This window comes from Sturnira hondurensis, unplaced genomic scaffold, assembly GCF_014824575.4.
Source record: "Sturnira hondurensis isolate 20B ecotype Veracruz unplaced genomic scaffold, ASM1482457v3 Scaffold0001872, whole genome shotgun sequence".
NCBI classification, from domain to species: domain Eukaryota; kingdom Metazoa; phylum Chordata; class Mammalia; order Chiroptera; family Phyllostomidae; genus Sturnira; species Sturnira hondurensis.
The window spans coordinates 20,276,027-20,297,956 of NW_028074503.1; the positions used below are offsets into that span (position 1 = coordinate 20,276,027).

General features: G+C 47.8%; 1 protein-coding gene across 5 annotated transcripts in view; it reads left to right on the forward strand.

Annotated features, from left to right (window-relative positions):
• The window catches only part of SETBP1 (SET binding protein 1), a 348,149-nt gene that overhangs the window by 15,801 nt on the left and 310,418 nt on the right, over positions 1-21,930 (forward strand). For 4 of the 5 annotated variants that reach the window (XM_037033621.1, XM_037033633.1, XM_037033637.1 and 1 more), the window contains exon 2: positions 4,557-5,211. In XM_037033621.1, the coding sequence (XP_036889516.1) occupies positions 4,726-5,211 (486 nt within the window). In that variant the 5' untranslated portion in view covers positions 4,557-4,725. Of the gene's footprint in view, positions 1-593; positions 712-4,556; positions 5,212-21,930 lie in introns of those variants that run through there. The other variant, XM_037033622.1, reaches the window with a different exon arrangement.

Below are 21,930 nucleotides of genomic sequence, written 5' to 3' on the forward strand. Positions count from 1 at the left end.
GACTTTTTTAGACTAGGAAAAATTCTTCCATCTTGAGTATGTGAAGTGGGGAGAGAAGCTACCTCTAGGCGCTTATTTAGGCCATGATTCCCCTGTCCCTAAGAAAAATAATCCTGTAGGTTATTCTGTCCAGTTCGAAGTGTCCCCATAGGTCTGCGGCTTGCAGAGTAGATTACAAAGTCTTCGAGTATGGAAGAGACCTTGATCCCACTCCGTTTATTGCTGAGATAAGTATGGCATAAGGGACTCAATGTGGCTCTCAGTGGGAGAGAGCCAGGAGAAGAGGCCAAGTTTCTGGACTCCTGTCCCAGTATTCTTCCTAAGTGTATCACCTCCCTCTCCTTCTTGCCCCTCTGTTCCCCTGGGACCTCACAACCAGTTGTTTCCTAAGCCATTCCATTGTTCCTATGTGCCCAGCCTCCTCCGTGTCCCGTGGGCAGTCATGGAAGGGTTAACTTTTGTTGGACTGGAGGCCTGAGCCAAGTACAGAGTGTCCATTGTGTGCCCGCCCCCTCTGGAGGAGCTGCTGACTGCTGGAATGTGACAGGCAAAACGTTTTCACCTTGCTTGGGCTTTCCCTCCTCATGAGTGTGTGAGTGAGTCAGTGAGTGCCTGTGCTCACACCCGCGTGTCGGCAGGGGCGCACCCAAGAGGGCTCGCAGTTGTCTCCCAGACTCACCAACAAATTGAACTGTGACTTTGGGATGGCAGGTAAGGGCTGGGAGGAGGCGAATGGAGAACAACAGCTTTGTGTGCTGGAGAAGTAAACAGACAGGTTAGGTTTCTCTGCTCTTCGCTTTTGAAAGCTTCTTTTTATTTTCCTAAGGTGAGGAGTGCACGTGGACCCGAGGGGCTGGGTTATAATCCTCAGCACTGGTGGAGGATTTTGCAAGGCCTGGTTGGGTGGAGCTGCAGTTGGAGTGGTTTGAACCACGGGATTTGGAACAACTGTCACGGGGCTAATTCATTTTCAGTGAGAAGTTCTCCAAGTGCCCAGGCCCACACTGGGTGCTGAGGTGAATGTGAGTTGTACAGTCACAGTCTACCTCGGCCTAAAACTGAAATGGAATAAGATGTGTGTACTAAAAGCAATGAGAAGACAAGATAAGACCGGTATTTAGTGGCAAGCTGTGCAGCTGGGTGAGAGGAAGTCAGGCTGGGGAGTGAATGCTGTGGTCCAGAGTTTACAAAATATGGCCATTAGGAAGGGAAGACTTGGACATGAACTCGAAATACGGGGAGGATTGGGATCTGCTTGTTCATTTGTTCATTCATTCCTTCATGCAACAGACATTTAGAGAGCACCCATTGCATGAGAAGCCATTGCTTGGATTGATGGGAGGAGATAAAAGGAAAGATTCTGTAAAAATACTAGGGCAGAAACAATTCTGAGAGTATAACGCTACTGTGCAGACTGGTATGACTTGAAAAGGGAATGCAGATCGGTGGCTAATGAACCCTAAGACTGGATTCTTAAAGTGAAAAACTTGAACGAAGAGTCTGGAATTCATGTGTTCCTGAAGATTAGGATTATTGGAGATGGCATTCCTGTCCTGTCCCTGGTTTTTATTCTGTCACATTCACAGTGCTGTGGTCCAGGTCCTCGTGTGGCAAGAACAGAATTTCAGCTGAGCATCTCGTTACGGCCGCCCCCACCCCCTTGCTTCTAATATCAGGTTCTATTAATTCATAGCTCACATCACATGCCAGATTATCTTCCTAAAGCATAGCCTTAATAGCATCCCTTCCCTATTGACATCCCCTAAATGGGTTTTCCCATTACCTGTAAGATAAAAATCCAACTAATTAGCATGACATTCAAGAATGCCCGTGATCTGGCTGTAGCCTTTTATCTGTAGCCATGCTACCCACCAGTCCCCATTTTGTACCAAGCCTCTTAGCCAAACCTCACTTGTCTTTTCCTTGAACTTTGTATGTTCCTGCCCCAGGTCTTGCCTGGATTCATGCTCTTCCTCCTTCCTGCTCACTCTACGTATTCAAGACCTTCAAGGTCAAAGCCATATTCTGTGCTCTCCTTGAAGCCCTCTGGGGTAGTTTTCCATCTATTTGTGTATACCTTGCCCAAGTGGAAAACACTCTCTCTTCTCTTTGTTCCTGTCCTTTATTATAGGTCATATAAAAATTTGTTCTGTTTTATTTTTCAAGTTACTTGCTAGAGTATAACCTCCTTGTATTTTATCATGTCCTAGGATTTTGTGGAGAACTGAAAACATTCTTGAGTTTTCTCTTTTTGTGTGCCTTTTACTACTTGAGTTTTAACTTTTGGAGCTTTGTCTTCTACATCAATTAGTTAATGATTTATACAGCTAAATATAAGAAAAGCAGAAGTGAGCCATTTTTTAACAGAAGGTAATTTATTAATATGAATAATATATCCAACCTTACACATCTAATCATTCCTCTAAAGTTTAGGTGTCACCCTCTTCTCTCATCACTGAACCTGCAATGTACATTGTCCTATGTGTAGTTCAAAGACCCAAATGGGTTTAGGGCAGGAATGTTTTATGGGGAATGCACCTGGCCTTTGGCCCTGACTCAGGGGTAGCTCTATAGGTAGGTACCATGGAATTAAAATCTGACATTATAGATTCCTGCCAGGGGGAGTCATAAGAAAACACAGCTTGTAATTTGTATGGCCCTGGGGTAGAAGTCGAGAATGACCTACCAGTCTCTTACTGCTTGACCAGCAGGTGTGTATTCTAGGGCATCGTGGTGTCTCCGACAGCCAGTGTGCTACCTGATATGAGGAAGAGAGGCCTCAGTGAATGTTGACTTCAATGTGAACTTTAAAAAATTATGTGAGGTCTTGGGTAGGTAGGCAGATCCGTGTAGATGAGACAAAGAATCTTGTAGGTGAATGAAACATCAAGTGTCATCTGGTCTAACTGCCCTCCCCTGGTCCTAAGTTGGGGCTTGGTCCCTTTGTAGCATGGAGCATGGGTGGCTGGCTGTTCCGAGTTTGCCAGCTTCAGCAAAGATGCTCGTGTTCTCATTAGGCAGCTTCTTGTCTGCCAGAAATGCCACATTCATTGGGTTTTCCCCTAAGTGGAGGCAGTTATAAATGTGTCTTTCTGCAGGGCTGAGCAGTTTCCAGGAGCTGAGTATGTTCCTGGGCATCTCTGGGGTTCAGGTCCACGTTGAAGCTCTAACCACCGTGCTGGCTGACGTCTTCACAGGGCATCAGCTGAAAATGCACTGAGAACATACACGCCCCCGTCTTCAGGATCCAGTTATTGGCTGTTCTGAAGGTGGCTTTGCAGGCATCGTTGGGATTTTATGGTGGGCACATCTGCTGACCAGTTACTTAAATTGCTGGGCACTCTATGGTAGAAACCTAAGGTGTGCAATAATGTCCTCTGTTGGGAAACTTTGAGAGCATTCAGGCATTTCAGAGGCTTGAGTGTGACCTCACCTACAGCATAGGGGTGGAAGGAGATGGTGTTTTGAAGTTTGGTGCAACCCCATGGCTCTAGGTTTTGGCTGGAGAATGAGCATTTGGGCTTCCTTTTTGGTCTGAAAATGATGAATGGTGAGACAAGGAGTGGATAAAGGTGAAAGGTGCTTTAGCTGGCCCTCTGATGGTCTGGACAAGGCCTGACTGATGTTTCTCTTTTCCTTCCGAGGAAGGCAGAATCAAACATACTGGCATGGGGTGGTGATGGGGGCAGGTGGGGGCAGGGTGGTGGGGAGCAGGGCCGGGGCTATTTACTGACACTTCCACAGGCCTGTGAAATGCTACCCTCTCTCCCTCTCTCCCTTTCTCTTTTTCGTTGCCATGTAGATGTAATGCCACTTTATTTAAGGACCAGAAAGAGACTTAAAACTGTCCCGAATGACTATTTTTATGTAAATAATTGATAGATTAAATATCTTTTGTGTCAGTGGAAACGTTTTTTAAGGTTGCTTTTTCTTTTTTGTTTTGAAGCCTGTGCCTAAACTTTACAGTTGCTTTCAAAGAAGTCAGCTGGACTTGCAGAATTGAAATAACTCCTAATGAAAAGTGATAAGGAAAAAGAATGGTCAGGACCTTGACCAACTGTCCTTCCTGTGAGGGGATGGAGGGGAGCTTGGCCCGGGCACCTCGGGGGCTGTCGTGCTCAGCTTTGCAAACTGTTTTTCATCTGTGTGGGAAGTGGTACAAGAAGTCAACCAAATGCAGTTCCCACAGACCTGAGCATCAACACTTCAGACTTCCCTTTCGTCATGCTTGGGTTTGCGGGTGACTCAGCCAGCTGTGGTTTCAGTTTAAGAAACTTCTAGCTGGTTACTGGACAGGAGGGCTTGCCTCTTTTGTTTTCCTTGGGCCCACAGCCATACACACTGATAACAATTCAATGAAGGCACATGTGTTTGTGTATGTTGTCCCCTCTGCTCCAGTTGAATCCACGTGGGGACGTGCACATTCTGATCTGATTTCTTTCCTTCGGTTTTTCAGATGCCTCTGATGAATGGGAAAGGGCTTCTGGAACTGAGATTGAGTTGTCTTTGAGGTCATTTTTCTCCCTGCCTCGGCTGATTATCTCTCTCCTTCTCAGTTGCAGATCTGATCTCTTCTGAACACCTCGCCGTGTCTCCATCCTTGGGACTCTGAACCCAGCAGCTGGACCACTTTGTCCTTGGAATTTTGGGTGTCCTCTTTTCTCACCTTCCCTTTCCCCTTTTCCCTTCCCCCTCCTGAGAACTCCTGAAGACTGTAGGATTGTCATGGAGTCCAGGGAAATCTTAAGCGGCTCCCGGCAAAGGGGGAGCGAGTCGGATTTCCTGCCTGTCTCCTCTGCCAAGACCCCGACTGGTCCAGGCTGTGCAGGAGAACCTCTGCTCTCTGCTCCAGGAACTGGGAAGGGGGTCCCTGTGGCCGGAGAACGCATGGAGCCAGAGGAAGAGGATGAGCTGGGCTCAGGGCGGGATGTGGATTCCAACTCCAATGCAGACAGCGAGAAGTGGGTGGCAGGCGATGGCCTGGAAGAACAGGAGTTTTCTATCAAGGAGGCAAACTTCACGGAGGGGAGTCTGAAGCTGAAGATTCAGACGACAAAGCGGGCTAAGAAACCGCCAAAGAACCTGGAGAACTATATATGCCCACCTGAGATCAAGATCACCATCAAGCAGTCTGGGGACCAGAAGGTGTCTCGTGCTGGGAAAAATAGCAAAGCCACAAAAGAGGAGGAAAGAAGCCACTCCAAAAAGAAGGTAGGAAGCCCTGTTTTGTAGGATTTTTTTTGGCCACTTTTATCCTCAACTTTTAAGGGTCTATTTGCTTATTACTAATTTGCACTAAGTTCTCACTTTACACCATCAGTAGATCCTGTGACTTTAAGTAAAATTATGTGACAAAAACCAATGTTACTGTAGTTAAGTGCCTATGGCATCTCATCAACATTATAAGGAAGGTGTTGAATTAAATGACTACTCAAGAACCTGCTGTATTTCTGAATTATCAGTGTCCTTTTGGGATACTTAGGACCTCCAGAAGAAATGTGGCTGATGTCTTGGTGTAGTGTCCAATTATTATTATTTATCATTCTATCTTCTACCCACCTGAAAAACACTAGCTACTAGAATCAGAAGTCCTGATGTTTCTATGTATTGTGTAGCAGCCAGTTGGCTGGATTGGACCTGGCTAAGCCGTGACAACATTTTGAGGTCTCTCTTTTGCTGATATTTCCGTCTGTTCTCATTGTCAAAGAGTGGGGTGTTGGAGAATCTTGGTCAGTCAGAACAGTCCAGAAGCATTGTAACCTTTTCAATGACTACTGTACGTCTTTCTGACATAGGTGAGCCTTTCAGTTGACTAAGGAAACCCAGTCTTTGTAATAATGGGAGACTGTTAGAGGGCTGTGAGATCATTATTCTGAAAGCCAGCGCGTGGCAAGCATTGGAACTGGAACTGGAGAAAGAAAAGGGACAGACGACTGACTTGAATCTTTGCCTAACACATCATAGAAGTTTAGGACCGGGGTCTTGGGTGAATGTATGTGGTTGTCACTCTCCTCTTAGAAGACAACTGTGGATGTAGAAAGCAGTTCTGTAGGTGATTGGGGGTGTCATTTGGTTGAGAAAGAAGGGGTCCAGATTTCAGTGTATTATTGTATGAGAGGGGTTTGCAGTGAGCTCTTTTCCTGGAAGGGGTGAGGCACTCAGCTGGGAAGCAGAGGACTGTCCTAGGCTAGAAAGTTTCTGTTTCACACAACCTTTGGGACTTGTGCATAGCTCAGACAGGGGGCCTCTTGTTGACAGTTTTAGGTTCTAGGTTGTAGGTGTTAACCAGTCTTTGTGACTCTTTCCCCCACATATTTTCATTTATCTGAGCTCTGGCCTTGATGGACCAGCTAAAAATGGACCATATAAATGGGCCTCTCACTTCTGTAGCCCGTAGATAATTTGTAGTATTTCTGTTGCCAGTGGGTTTTGAGCTTTGTTGTCATCATTTTCAGTAAACTGATGGGATTCATGTTCTTTCTTTAGTGTAGGGCCTGTGTCCTTCCTCGTGCTAGGCGTTTTGCCTGATTTGTTGCATTTAAATTCCAAAGACTTGGACCAGAAGAGACTTTCTGGAGCAATCAGTGCCTCCCAGCTACTTGACTCAGACTCTCCTGGTTTTAAAACTGAAACTCCTGCATCCAGGCACCCCTTCCATCCTGGGAACGCTCGGACAGATGGTCACCTTACTTTAAAACCTGGAACACAGAGGAATCTTTGTAATTATCTTGCTTTTGCACAGCGTAGAGATAGTGCTTCCCCCTCCCTCCTCTCCATTACACTTTGCTTTCTGCTTCCCTGTTGTAAAACCGGAGGTTATCTGGACACACATGGAAACTTTGGAGGGAACCAGCGAGCAAGTATAGCAGCTCAGATCAGGCCCCATGCAGAAAGTGAGGCTGTGCTTTAGAGTAGGATCTCTTCAGCGTTGGAAAAGAGTATCTTTTTCTCTGTTCATTGTGACGGCCAGTTCTTTGTGTGTTGTTGGGCTTTCGTATGAGTGGATACTCTTGAAAACTGTGGTCACTGTTTTCTCTCCATCCCCATCACTACCAGGATTTGAGCAGCAGATGACAGTTTTGGCTGTGGAAATCCAAATTCACTCTCCTATAAAGAGATATAGGTACTTTATATAGGTACTGTTTTGCCTAAAATCACAAGATTGTTCCCCAAATATGCCTTCTGCCTATCAGGATGCCCTAGAATAAAACTCTGGAATTTGTGACTTGTGGGTGATTCGAAAGCTGAAATGTGCAATGGATCTCTCTTCTCATACCTGAAATTCTCAGGCTGGTCATTCTCACTCAAAAAACTGGGTGCTCTTTGTGTGTTTTATTGGAAAGAGAGATGAAATCAATCACTTACTTAAATTTGCAACTTACCAAGTCAGTATTTCTAGAAGCCTCAGCAATTGAGGGATGAGGGGCAGAAATAAGGGGAAGGGCAGGAATTTAATGAATTAAATATCTACAAAATTTTTAAATTGTTAGGATCTTGCTTCATGTTGTACTTCTCTATTCTCCCTGCATTACTTATGCTTAGAGCTGTTACTTTCCAGAAATAAATGAATAAAGTCATTAGTATTGAGTCTTAAACACTTGATGGATGGTAGGAAACTTCTGTGATCTCTGTTGAATTAGAATGTTAACTTATCGGTCTTCCAGTTCCTGTAGTTTTCCAAGAGGGATTAACCAAAGCCAAGGCTGAGATGGAGAGGTGGACACTGACCTACCATTTGTATAGAAAAGCTCAGTGTCTTGAACTTGCAGAATTTACTTATTTGTATGAATGGGAAGTATGTAATGAGTCGTTCAAGATAGGGAAATGTATGAGGATGGTATTTTTCTAAGCAACAGGTCAATGTCTTACTCTAAAACCCAGTCTTCTGGAACTTCTTGTTTTTTTTTAAACAAAACAAGCAACTCATTGAAGAGTTACGCATGGGGTGGGCCCCGAGACCCAGGTTCTGTGGTAGGAGCTAGGAAGTAGGCCCCATCAAACTGGTCCCCTCTCTGGTGGAGACGCCTGCTTGGGAGTCCCCCCAATCGTCAGCGCTGACTTGGAGCAGGCTCAGCAAAGTGAAGTCCATGGGCCAAATCCAGCCCCCTGCCTGTTTGTGTACAGCCCACAAGCAAAGGCTGGTTGGAAAAAAATCAAAAGAAGAATAATATTTTGTAACATGAACACTTTATGAAATTCAAATTTCAGTGTCCATAAATACAGTTCCTTCTGGAAACATGCCACATCCACTTGTTTACATTTTGTCTGTGACTGCTTTTGCACATAACAGTGCAGTTGGGTGGTTGTGACAGAGACTGTATGGGCCCCAGAGCTTAAACTAGCTGGTGAGTTTTTTTTTTGTTTTTTGTTTTTGCCCTTACCAGACCAAAAAAGTGTTTGTCAACCTTTCACTCAGGGAAAGGACAGAATTTCAGGATAACAAGGACTTTGTCTTATTTTGTTTAGTTTTTAATGATTCAGCCTCCATTTTTTCCCTTTTTACAAACCGATTAATTTCGTTGGAGCCACTGTTTGACAGCCTGAGGCAAAGGCAGCTTATCTTGGATCCCAGTGATTTTCTTTCTCATTGGTTTTTGCACAAAGAATGCTCTGTAGGATAATGATAGCATTCCGTGTATATCATAGCAACTCCTCTGCTAGGTTAGCCCTGCTCTACATGTTCTGCTGCTTTGGGGTGAAGAGATACGTGTGTAGCGTCCTCAAGAGCTTCATTCCAAATTTCAAACCTAGGACCGGTCCTCCAGCCTGAGGAGGCATTAGAGATGCGCAGGTGACATGGACACGGAAAGTGGTAGGATGTGAGGCGGGAACCGTGCAAGTACCATGTCGCTGGGTCAGCAATGCATGGATTCTGCCAACCAGAAGACTGGTCACCTTTCTGCCATGTAAAATTAGCATGACAACCGTGATGCTCTCTGGAAGAGAGCTTATGGTGATTGGATTTATGTGAGGTGTAAGAGCAGCATTTGGCAGAGGATGAGAGAAGTCCCAGAACTTACTCCGGGGCCCCAGAACTGTCCTTTGGACAAGTCCAGCTGGGCAGACGGACTCTGGACAACTTGCTCTTGACCACCACCAGTGCTGCATCTCAGACTTACTCAGGTAAGTGGTGTAATAAGCTTCCTCTCATTCCCTTCTAGGTCACTCAGTGAGAATGTGAGGATGTGTCTGTAGAAGCAAGTTCAGGCACAGCACGTGAACATGAAGTTGCAGCAGAGGCAGGTTTTTAAGAGACGCTCAGCCAGGCAGAGATTAACTGCTTTTCCTTTTTGCTGAGCACTTTCAGTGGGAGTCAGGGACACCTATCCGGGTTCAACAGCTTCTGGAGAAGGGGAGGAGAGTCCTAGGGGAGCTCCATGCAGTGGCCCAGGGGAGGGCACGTGGTGTGATCATGCGCACCCACTGGCCTTTGTGACTTTGGACCTGGGATATAACCTTGCTGAATCCCCACTTTCCTCATCTGCCAAGTCAAGATGATAATTTCCACATGATGTAACCCAATGAAAGATCTTAGGGGGAAAATGGGCAATTATAAAGCGTATGTCATAATGAGTAGTTTGATTTGTTGAGCTGAGTCTCAGACCTTTGCTAGCAGTTTTACATGCATTCACCTTTTTCATTTGTCCTTGTAACAGCCCTCCCAGGCAGGTATTATTTATTTACAGATGAGGAAATGGAGGCTCGGTTGCTTCAAAAAAGCAGGAGCAGGAATGGGCAAGGCTGGCGTGTAAGGCCAGGTGTCTTATCCTCCAAAGCTAACGCTTCCTTCCGGTCATTAACTGACCACACCCAGAAGGGCTGCTTGAAGGTGAGGATCCAGCTTGAGGGCGTTTCTTCCACACTTTCCCGCGTTAGTAAAGGCATTCTGTCCTTAACTCCCCGTGTCTGGAGTGTTTGAGAGAAATTTCAAAGCCTTATGAGTTAGTCTTTGTCCTTTCCTGTACTTAGCACTTTTTATTCGCTTTTGACCAAAAGACGACTTCTATTTTCTCTTGTTAGACTTCATTTTCCCTTTTCCCAGCTTCACCAGGGAACCTCTTTCCTGCAGCAGCAAGGACTTCTGCCTTCCACTCCTCAGGCGTCCGCCGAGGTCTCTGAAACACGCTCGGGGTTCATCCCCAGGTTCCGCACCTCGGCCGTGCTCATATGTCCACGGCAAGATTCTTGTGTTGTGTTCTGAGCAGTCCTAACCCCCTCTTGGGAAGTTCCATGGGTCATGCATTCATTTACTCACTCTAAACCGTATTCTCCAGGTTTCAAAGTATGGGTAGGGAAAAAAGCCTCTTTTGGTGAGGTAGGTGGGAAGCTAGGTTGGCATCAGATTGCTGAGAGTGATGACTGCCAGATAAATACATGGGGTTGCCTTGAATTCTGTAAGTGATGGGAGTGCTCTGCATGCTGTGAACTGGGCAAAGGGAAGGAGTAGGGACCTGGGGAACACAATGATAATGAGGCAGGGCAGAGACTTAAAAGGGGAGAGGTGAAAGGGGAGCCTTTAGGTAATGCGGGCGTCAGTGAGGTGGACTGCGCTGGGTCCTCCATTTTTCCTGCTGGGTGCTAAGAGGCACCTTTCTCTCTTCATCCTCCGTGGTTGCAGCAGTTTGGTACATCAGGTACATGAGGGGGCATTGAGTAGGGGACGAAGGTCAGCTCAGATTGCCTGCCATCTGGCTGCTGCACCCCTTACCCCCTTCTTTACTCTGGTGGGTGGCCCCGGGTGTCCAACAGAAAGCCTTCGGCCCTTCTTATGGTTCAGGTGTCCTCCCCTCACCTCATTTTGCCCAGTCCCTTGGTCACTCCTCACCGCATTGCTTAACCGAGCACTTGCCCCCGTTCTTCTTCTGGGGGTGCACCTATGGTGTTTTGAGCTCACAGGAGCGTGGGCTTCTTCCTCCACAGCACCTTGCACTAAGGGCAAAGTCCTGCCAGCATTTCTTCTCAGGAGGCCAAATTTCTTCTTGTATTTCATTTTTATTTTCTGTCTACAGATTTTTTTTAAGCAGTGTATTTCTATTTATTCACCAGAGTGGCTGGAAATTTTCTTTTCTGGTAGGTTGTAGCTAAAGCCACATGGTGGGTGGTGAATGACCTTTCACATAGCATTTGTCTCCATGAGGCAACAGGTACCATTGACACCTGGAGCCGGAGGCGTGGGGGGCAGAACATTAAACTTGGGGAGAAGCGCCCTGGGCGCGGGCTCCGTCTCTGTTATTGACAGTTTCAGCATGAATGCTTCATTTCCCTGGGTCTCAGTGTCTGCCTGTTTAAAAAAAAAAAGGAATTATAACAAAAATTGTGTTTGACCTCTGAAACCTTACTTCTGTTCTGAAAAATGGAAACTTTAAGAGCCATTCTGTAGATGTGGCAAGTCTTTCTCTGCAAAAACTGGTTACTCTAAACAACATTGTGACCTCTCTGTGGACCCGCTGTTCCATCATCAGATGGTTTCCTCTTTGACCCAATGTCAGAGGCAAGTTTCAGCGTTGAGCTTAAACAGCCGTGGGATTTACCAAACCTGCGTTCCACGAGGATATTCTGGGAATGTTCGTTTGGTTCCCTGCTTCCATTCTTTCGTGTTTCTTCTACCTCCTGTGGTTGGGATTCTCTGGGGGTTTAAAGTGGTGTGCTGACTTTTTCCCACTGGGTTTGATATTCCCTTGGTAGTTACTTTCTTGGACTTCCCCAAGGAACATTTTTGGAGAACTCCGTGCCACTGAAGATCAGTCTGGCAGTCCTCAAGCAGGAAAACTGCTCTGTTCCGACAGTCATTCCTTCCCAGAAGTGTTCAGACCCCCAGTGAGGAACACGGTGTCTGGACTTGAGCTCCGCTTCCCGGAGTCCAGGACTGGGCTCTCTCTGCCTTTGGAGGGAAAGCACCACCACTGGATCCTGGGCTTCCTGGAACCTGAAGTCGGCTACTGAATCTCCTGAAGTGGCTTCCTGATTGTACAAAGACCACGGATCATAGCAGCACCTCCTTGTTGACGTCTGGTGGGGATGAAAGTGCCCGTGGGCACTTAGCACACGCCTTGCTCAGTGTGCATCGCTCTTGTTCCCTCCTTCAGTACAGCCTGGGCGAGGCACTCGGCGACCTGCGGTGGTGCTGGGCGCCCGGGAGGCGTGGCTGCCTCAGAAGCCACGTGTTTCCTTAGGCCGGTGCTGCTTTGACATTGCTCCTGGCCGAGTTGAATCGAGTTAGCTGAGTGGCAGTGCCAGTGTCTTACTTCTGACGCGTGCACAAGTAACTACAGAGGGAGTGTGTCCTGAATGCTTCACCACTCACGGGGGCGGGGTGGGGATCGCTATGGGGATCTGCTTAGAGGTGGTTCAAAGATCTTTTATCTCTGTGGTCACTGATCTGCCTAGCCAGGGTGGCTGCTGAGCTCTAAGTGTGACTCAAAATGAAAGTTTAAAACCAGTGTCATAAGAACCGTCTGGTGGGGTTCAGATGGCGTGCCTTCCACCCTGCCATGTTTCCGGCTTCTGCAAAGTCATCCCTCCTCCCCTCCCCCCTGGCCACTCTGTATCCTCAGAAAGTCCTCTCGAAGCTGCCTCAGCAGTTGACCTGTGGTTATAATTCTTTCTTTCTTCTTCTTTTTTTTTTGGTTCATAATAAAAGGCAAGAGAAACAATCCTTGTTTTTTGTTTTTTTTTTGTTCTTCTGTACCCCATCCTTTGGTTCTTCTGCTTCCTATGACTTTAAGTTAAAACTATTCCACCTTCAAGGCACGGCAGTGCAGGGTGTCCCAGAACATCTCCAGCTGCCTTGCTTGTTCATGAAAATGCTAGTGGCTGTGGTCAGGAAGTCAGTGAGCTTGGTCAAGGGACCCAAGGCAGAGAGCACAGGGATGTGGCAGAGGGGTTCTCAGAGCCTGGGCCCCAGCCTTTGGTTCAGACGCCTGACTGCCTCACTTAATGGTGAAAAAACAGCACATGGCATTGGAGACTTGTGTGGTAGGAGGGTTTGTTTATCCACAATAAGCTGAAAATTGTGTGATAATTTTGCATGTACCAAACTGTTTGGGGGAAAGGGTATCAACTTGGATGGTCCTCAGGGTAAAACTTGATTTGGAAGGTGCTGTTAAGGCCCTCGGTACCCCTGCTGAGGAGAAACCAGTATCTGGAGGGAGGGGCTACGAGAGGAGAGGGCAGAAGTTCATGAGAACCGGCCCCCAGGAGGCGAACAGACAGAGACAGCGTGCAGACACCCACTTGGACTTGCGGTTGCACCCTGTGTGTTCAGGAGTCTGAATTCCACGCTGGGTGGCGAAGCAGGGAGCCCTCTGTGCAAGCTGAGGCCGCGGTCTGAGCACGTGGGACCACGGACAGCCAGAGCTGCGTGGTGGGCAGGCTTGGAGGTCCTCACTTCCCGCGCTCCGCACTGTGACTAACAGTGGTCTTGCCCTGGGAAGGCAGGGGGCTCTCTCTGTACCTCTTGGGTGTGTGTTTCTCTCTGAAGCCCCAGGGTTTTTTTTCCCCCTGCCGGCCCCTCCCTCCCCAATCCAACTTCCCTCACCTCTCCCCGCCAGCCTGTGACCTCAGCAGGCAAACAATGGAGGCCTTTATTTACTCTGAGAAGTCCAGGCGGTTCCCACCTTGGTGCCTGGCCTGCGAGGCCATTTGATAATCATCATTAGTATCAAGTGTAGGTTGCTTCAGTGTGTTTGCTAGACCTCGTTTATTGTGTTTTTCTCCGGATCCTCTTCTTTGCCTCCCACGTGTTCCACAGTGCAGGGAGTCAGAGGTGGGGGAGGGGAGGGGCTCCCATGCCTTGCCAACAAGAAGTAATCATTGGCACATGCGAATTTGCCCAGGGGTGTGGGCAGGCTTTTATGCTGGGTCAGTTAGTTCATTCGCTTAGTGCTGTACATGGGAACCCAGCTCAGGAGCTGAGTCCTCTTCCATGCCACACCGTACCCCTGGAGAACCAGCTTGAAGCCGTTTCTCACGGGGAATCATGGGTGTACTAGAGGGAATCTGTTTGTGCTGCCTGATGGGAATCTCCACGATTTCTCTGGCCATGGCCTTTTTGTGGAGCAAGAAGGCAGAAACTGTTTTATTGGGGGGTGCGGTTCTATCAGCTTCCTGAACTTCCCAGTCTGCCTTCAGGGTTGCTGCCATTGAATGGGTGGCAGGTTGCTGACCTGCTGGGCTTCGGGTGCTACTGGGTCATGAGGGACAAAACCGGGAGAATCAGAGAGAAGGGGTCTGAGACCCAGGAGTCCCATCCATGGAGGACACAGGCTGGAATCTGGCCCTGGGTCAGAAGGCAGGGGAAGGCTGCCCGCAGAAGCTGTGGTTGGCTCACACTTCCAGAATCGTGGACTTCATGGAGGGTCAGGAGAGGCGTTGAGTATCTTCATTAAAGCCTCCCTTTTACACAAACAAGACACCTTCCAAAATCCCTCATGGACAGTTACGGGGCTTCTGCTCAATGGTCCTCGGGGAGGGGACTCGCCATCTCCTGAGGAAGCCCTGGTTTTAGTAGAGCTCCTTCTGTTGCACTAAAGTCATTCTTTTAAAGCCTAAATACTTTCAGTTCCTACAACTGTTCCTCGGATTCCATGGTTTCCTGATGCTAAACCACCTAGGAATACTGGCTGGTCAGTGTCCCTCCTGAAAACATAGGTGGGAACGGCTCACAGAGCAGAGTACAGTACCAGAAGGCGTTCTCTGTACTCTGTAGAGCGTCAGGAGATGGTCACCTCCTTTGCTCTAAGCCCAGAACCTTTATTAATAGGACCCCAGGCTATACCAGCTCCCTGGCAACTTCATCATTGTTGGTGTATACTGAACTCAAGGTGAAGGCAACTCTTCAATTTAATACTCTCGCATGCTACTTTTGCTGGTCCAGATCATCACTTCCTGCGTACACTGGCTTCTTTGGGGCAAAATGCAGCTGTGTGCATTATCCTTATTGTCGTCTCTTTGTGCACACTGGTCAGATGCTCTGGTTCAGGTCTGCAGATGACAGTGGAGGCCTTTAGAAGGCATAGAAATAAGGCCACTTTGGGTGTCGAAGTTCCTCTTCTGTGCTTGCTTTCTGGGTGCGTGGCCTCCGTGGGGCCTCTCTGGATGGCTCTTCCGCATCTGAGAACCTGCTTTCTCATTTACATATTGGCCTCTTGGATCTAACTGTAAAGGCTGTTAAAAATGTGTGATGAATAAAGTCCGTTCTCAGTTAGAGGTGGAGGCTCTCTGTTGGACAGGAGTTCTGTCCTCTAATACGATATTCACTTGTTTCCCTAGCCTGTTAAGTCCTTAGCAGCTCTGTGCCGATAGGGATAGTTCTATGGAAAACCCTCTTCTCTGTCGAAACAGCTTCTGCCTAGTCAGCCCTGCGTGTTTCAGGTTGGTTTCTTACAAACCTCTGAAACCTTTAATCATGCTGCCTATTTGGGGTTTGCATGCAAATATACTACAGCAGAGCTGAAGCGTCTAAATTCTACAGAGTTGTATGGTGTGTTCAGCGTAAGTGCTGTGTGGGGTAAAGCGAGATCTTATTAGGAAGTATTGATCTCAGGGGCATTTAGGGAAAACCCAGGGCGGTATATAAATGGTCACGACGGGTGTTCCAGAGAGTGCAGAGTGTGGAAAATTGGTAACAACCCTCACATCTGCCCGGCACCTTTACAAAATGTTCACATCCACCCTGCTGTTGCCTCTTTCTGGTTAGTTCTTAGGAGAGTTCAGTGAAGTAGCTGTTAATTCTTGTTTTATAGACTGAGGAAGGGACTTTGAGGGTTTTTATTTTTATATATATTTTTAACCAACTTTCTGGGACTGACGATTCTTAAGCACATGTAAGGCTGAGAACCTTTTTTTTTTTTTTTAAGGATTAGGGCAGGTTTATCTCCTTCTAGGCCAGCCTTAATTGCAAAGAACAGAAGAGAAGGCTTGGCTTGCCCCCAGGTTATACTAATTACCAGGGGAAGGGGAGAGGAGACTCATGCCCTCATCACACCCTGCGCCTCTGGTCTCCAGCAGCAGGAAGTGACCCCCGAAAGGTGCGCTTTCTTTCTGGTCTCCCTGGTGCGTAGTCAAGTCCCGTGCAGCGCACCTGCTGGCTCTGGCCTCCTGCCCTAGGCCCAGACTGTGGGTAAACCTGAGTGTTGCAGCTTCATCCCAGGGACCCACAACCCACTTCTCAGACTGCCCACAGCCTTCTCCCTGCTGGCTGACACTCAGCAGGACACGGTGGAGCTAGATGTGGTCAAGGAAGGCTGGCTGGCAGCAAGAGGGCTGTAGCATAAGAGGCTCCCTGTGACTTAACCTGAAAAGGTAGGAGTCAGCAAAGGGCCCCCCCCAAAACAAGATTCCACAGACACTGTCTGGCCTGAGACTGGAAAGGGGTCCGGTTAGCCATGCCAGCATTTTAGGTCTGAGTCTTTTCTCGGAATCAATGTCGTTTTCTCATATTTAACAGGGGATTAACACTGTCTCTCTTCTATGTTACTCTGAAAATAATCTGAGCAAATGGTTGTAAAGTGCTTTTGATAGGTTAGGAGAACAATGGAAATACTGGGTTGGTCAAAAAGTTTGTTTAGTTTTTTTCCATATGCTGGCTCTAGTAGTGCTTAGTTCTCTTTAATTTCATTTGCAGCAATTTTGTTAGATTGCATTGTGACAGCTATCATATCAGCGTGCATTTTTTTAAAAAAACGTATCAAAATTGTGAATTTTTGTGCATCCATTTTAATATCGAAGATGGAAGAAGATATGCAACATTTTGGGGATATTATGCTTTATTATTTCAAGAAAGATAAAAATGCAACTGAAACACAGAATAAAGATTTATGCAGTGTATGGAGAAGGTGCTGTGAACGATCGAATGTGTCAAAAGTGGTTTGTGAAGTTTCTTGGTACTATTGACATTTTGGCCAAATCATTCTGTGCTATGGGGCTGTCTTATGCATTGGGAGATGTTTAGCAGCAACTCTCTGCCTTCTGGAGGCCAATAGAAGAAGATAGCTGACAGAGTCAGAATATCCAAATCAATGCAGTTATTTGTGAAAATGACAAATGTGTTTTTCACTTTATGGAAAAGACTAAACGGACTTTCTGGCCAGCCCAATACAAGGTGCTGTTCTGTCGCACGGGCCTACAGTAGAATCCTGACGAACTATAGTCTCTAATTGAACTTTTCCATTGCTCTTCCCACCATCCCCTCACTCACTGGCCTCTGCCTTCGCCTGCTTTGAATAAAACCCCCAGACTTGGCTGTGACGGGCAGCAGCTGCGGGTTGGAAGCGGTCAGCAGCCTGGTCCAATACCCGCCACATGGTGTAATTGCCCTTTGTGAAATTCTGGGGTGAGAGGTCAGCTCTCGGTGCCCATCTTTGTCACTTCTCAGTCATCTGTGTCCTGGTGGCAGTTGTGTTATCCCGGCATCCTTCCCCTACCCCCACCTCACCCCACCCCCGACTCATGGAGCCCAGGAAAAAACCATCTGCTGAGTTGGCTTTCAGAAGATTTTTTTTTAAATACCAATTTCTCTTTGTTCCAAGGCAACCTCCAATCAGAGCTGGGGTCTGCTGGGTTTGGCGAAAGGCTGGTATTGTGTTTCGTGCTCCCGGAGGAAAGGTTGTCCACTTGCTTTTCTTTTTGATTCGATCCCCTGCCATTCTGCAGGGGAGTCAGAGGTTGCAGCTGCCGCCCGTCAGCTGTAAATGGGGGACCCCTTGTTTAAGAACCCACGCGTTAATCCTTTGGCAGGGGGAGAAAAAAACAAAACAAAAACAACACAGGGAAAATAATTAAAACCATCGCTCACAAAAGTCTTTCTTCCTATTCCCATCTCATCCCATAAGTCACACAAGATCCCGTCAGTGGCTTAAGCTCAGGCTGAGCTGTCGTTGGAGGTTTGTTGGAAGTGTCGTGGTGTCCAACCTCTTGTGTTTTCTGGCTTCCTGTTGGAGAATCCGAAGTGTGTATCAGAAGCATCGGAGAATCACTCTTTGATGGAAAATTCAAATCACAGAGGAAGGTAGTCAGATGTCAGGCTGCTTCCCTGGATACGGCAGCGACCATCCCCTTGGTACTTAGGATGGCTGAGAACTTTGCCAGCCACTAGACCCATATTGTCTGCTCAATCCTTCCCACAGCCGCGGTGGAGATGTTATCATCCCCACTTTACAGAGGTGTGAAGTGAGGCATGGGGACCTCCCGGTGCTCATCTCAGAGTCAGGAAGCTGTGGTCCCAGCATGCCTACCCTCCGAACTCGGAGGCAGCTGGCTCGTGGCTTCTCACATAGAACTTAGAATGGGAGCCTCCCCTTCAGAACCTACCTTCTAGAAACCCGTGGGCAAGGTGCTTTCTTAAGGCCTCTGTTTCTCCATCTACAAAGCTGCAATCGCAGTAGCTAGATGCCAGGGAATCTAGAGAGACAGTGGGTCAAAACTCATGAAAGCTGTGTGAACTCTTCTGTCTCTGAAGCTAGTGCTGTGGTCCTCTTTTCCGTCATTTTCCACAAAATGAGTAAAAATCCTCTCAGCAGATTTAGGAGATGCTCTGACACAGCCTCTCAAGTTATCCTCAGCTTGGCGAGCAGAGCACCCTGTAGGCCGGGTGGGGCCCACGCTCACTCCACCCGTGCTCCCATCCTTACTCAGTGTCCTTGTTAGGGGATGCACCTTTACAGGCAAAAGGTGTGTCTTGCTCCTTTATGGTGATGAGAGGGTCAGCAAGTGAACATGCTGAATTTCGTAAGCTGGTAAAAATGTATTCATCCATAAAGCTGGTTTTCAACGTGCCATCTTCTCCCTCTTCTCACTGTTGGGCTGACACTGTGACGCAAAGCCTGGGGGGACCCGAGGACCCCCCTAGGATGGAAGATGAACATAAACAAACAACAGAAAGACAGAAAGGTCAACAGTTTCTTTTTGGCTTCCCCTTGAAGATATAGAAACTTCCTAGATAACTAACTTCAAATGTGTGTGTTGATTGTAGTATTTTAACATGCATTGTAGATCCCTGTAAATGTGGCCCATAAGAAGTGTGGCTTTATTGAGCTAGAACTCAGCTTTAATCCTAAAAGTACCTGAAAGAGCCCTTGTTCAGCACCTTATCTGAAATAAGGTAGTTTTTCCTGAGTAATATCTCCTTTTCTTCACTTTCTAATGCACTGTAGGCATGAGAACGAGTCTCAGCTGAAGCAATTGAAGAGAGAGAGAAGACAGCTTGTAGACACATTAGAATAGGAGAGGGAACTGTCAGGCCATAGGTTGGTGGCAGTAGGGCCATAGGCAGGCAGTGGGCCTGGGGTCGAGAAGAGTTGTTCCCGTGCTCATCTCTGCAAGTTGACCCAGGCTGCACCGTGGGCTATCCAGGGTTCCTCTGTAGAGCTTGGTTTTATCCAAGGCTGTAGATTGCAGGAATGGGGGGGCAGGAGGGAGTAGGAAAGGGGGAATATTGATGCTACAGTTGCTGGACCCGAGAAAGATGCCCTGAGGAAGATCGAGTGACAGAGCTAAGTTGAGCGGAGCTTGGGTGCCTCTGCTGGTGCCGACTGTCCCACTCACAGTGATCTTTTTCTTCTGCATCATTCATTCCTCATTCATTAATTTACACATTAATTTAATCAAAGGTGTCTTCTTCGATAACTGTGTACTGCATGCCAGGCATCATTGTGAAGATACAACTGGGCATTGCTCTTTAAGTGGTCCGGGTGGTGTAATGTGGCCTGTCTGAATTGCAAGCTCCGCGGGAGTAGGAACTGAGACAGAAAAGCTTCTCCATAGCATCTCGACTAGGAAGAAGGATGTCAGAATTCTCAGAAAATACCTTGTAGTTGACTGGTTGATTTGACTGAGTGATAGGGACTGTCTGTGGCTACTTAAAAAGAAAGACAAGAGGCACCTCGAAGCAGAACAAAATGAGATGTGACTTGAACATGTCCATTCGGATAGACACGCGTGGCTTTATGGTGCTGATGGTCTTATTCGATAGGCTGTCCTTGAGATTTCGTCATAGAGCTTGGAAGAGAGAATGGCCAGGGTGGCTGGAAACCTGAGAAATGATGGCGCACATTCTGGCAGAGGGAGCAGAATCCAGGAAGAGAGGTGAGGGAGGTGGAAGTGGAGAGCCTGGGGCAAATCAGGGCAAGGGTGAAGACGTGACAGCTAGCTGTCCCCAGGGGCAGGAGGAAGGGACAGCATCTGAGAGAAAAGGTCTGCAGGGGGTGGAGGGCAGAGAAATCCCATGTGCTTATGGACTGAGTCAGCATTTAATGTCTGGGGAAAGGGGCTGCCTCAGAAAGGCTCCATCAGCCCAGGTGACCTTTCAGAGGGGGAATGGAGCAACCGGAGGAAGAGCAGGTACTGCCGGAGAAGCTTGGCCTGTGGTCCTAGACCCTCACTGCTCCCCTCCAGGTACTGGCGGCTTTCAGTGGGTATGGAAGCCACTGCTGATCCTTTTGAAGGGCAGCCAGCTGTACAGGTGGGCTTAGAGAGGGCCTGCCCCGGGCTGGACCAGCTGTGCCCCGCCCCCCCCTTCAGGGAGGAGCAGGTGCTGAACTTCTGGGTGCTTTCCTTCTGGCTTCAATCCTCAATGACCACTGACCTTTGCTCCCAATTCGAACCTTGCAGCAGATTCCTGTGTGTCTGGGCCTGACTGGGGAGCAGCAGTGACTGCTTCTGCTCATTTCATTTACTGCACGGAGATAATTGCTGGTCTGTGGAGCTTCTCTTTTTCAGAGCAGGACAGCCCAGCTGGGGCAGGGGGCCGGGTAGGGGTGGGTTCAGCCTGCAGGGAGTGGAAGCAAAGAGCTGGAGGGGAGGACACATATTTGAGAATTGGATCCAAGTCAAATCTGCAGAGTATCAGAGGACATACGTCCTTCTGCCCTTGTGTTTCTCTGAGAAGTTCTGTCTAAGGAGGTGGTGCGGTGCTCGGTGCACGTACGTCTGTGTGTGCATGCGCATGTACAGCCTCTGGGGAGACAGGTACTGCGTGTGATGTAATCGAGGCCTGAAAAGCAGGAGAAGTAGCCTCTGCCTCTTGCCGCCTGCCCCTTGTTCTTAGGGGTCACGTCTTTTCTTGTTTTTCAGTCCTTACCCAAGGATCTGTTTTTATTGATGTTAGAGAAAGAGGAAGGGGGAGAGAGAGTGAGAGAGTAACATTGCCTCTCGTACACTCCCTGACTGGGGATGGAACCTATGACCTAGGTATGTGCCCTGACTGGGAATTGAACCCGACACCCTTTTGGTACACAGGATGATACTCCAACCAGCTGAGCCACCTGGCCAGGGTTTAGGGGTCCCATCTTGAAATGAAAGCAATGAAGCAGAAGATCACAAAGTCTTGCCTGATTCTGGTGTTTCAGGAAACCACCATGTAAATACTGACTTATACAGCTAGGTATTTACACCTGTGTGACAATGGAGAAATATTAATACATGTGCATGATTTTAACTGATCATCAGTATAATCATGCATATTTTTGAATAGCTGCCTATAAGTATAAAGCAAGCATTTTAGGGAAAAAGTAAACGTATTCAGCGACACTTAACATGACTGAAAGAGAACTAGGGGGGAAAGGAGAGAAAAATCATACGTACACCGCAGTGGGTGAAAGGGTACCGTCATCACTCTCAATTTGTAGGAACCTGTCTGGTCTCCAAAGAAACCCCTAGCATCCTAGCTTGGGGCGTTTAAGCCCAAGCATGATACTCATGTTGTCCCAGGTGCTGGGCTATGTGAGGAGGCCAGGGAGGGACAGGCGGAGGGGACAGAGTGCTCATTCGTGCTGTGCCTTGGTTTACCTGGAAAGTCTGCCGTGCAGAGAAGCCTTGGTGGGGCTGATGGGTAAGATCCGACTTTCCTGAGTGCTGCGTGATGATGTCATCACCCACCCCAGCACTGGGGAGAAGAGGGTAGGGAGTGGGCGGAGAGCTGCTTTAGAATGTGGT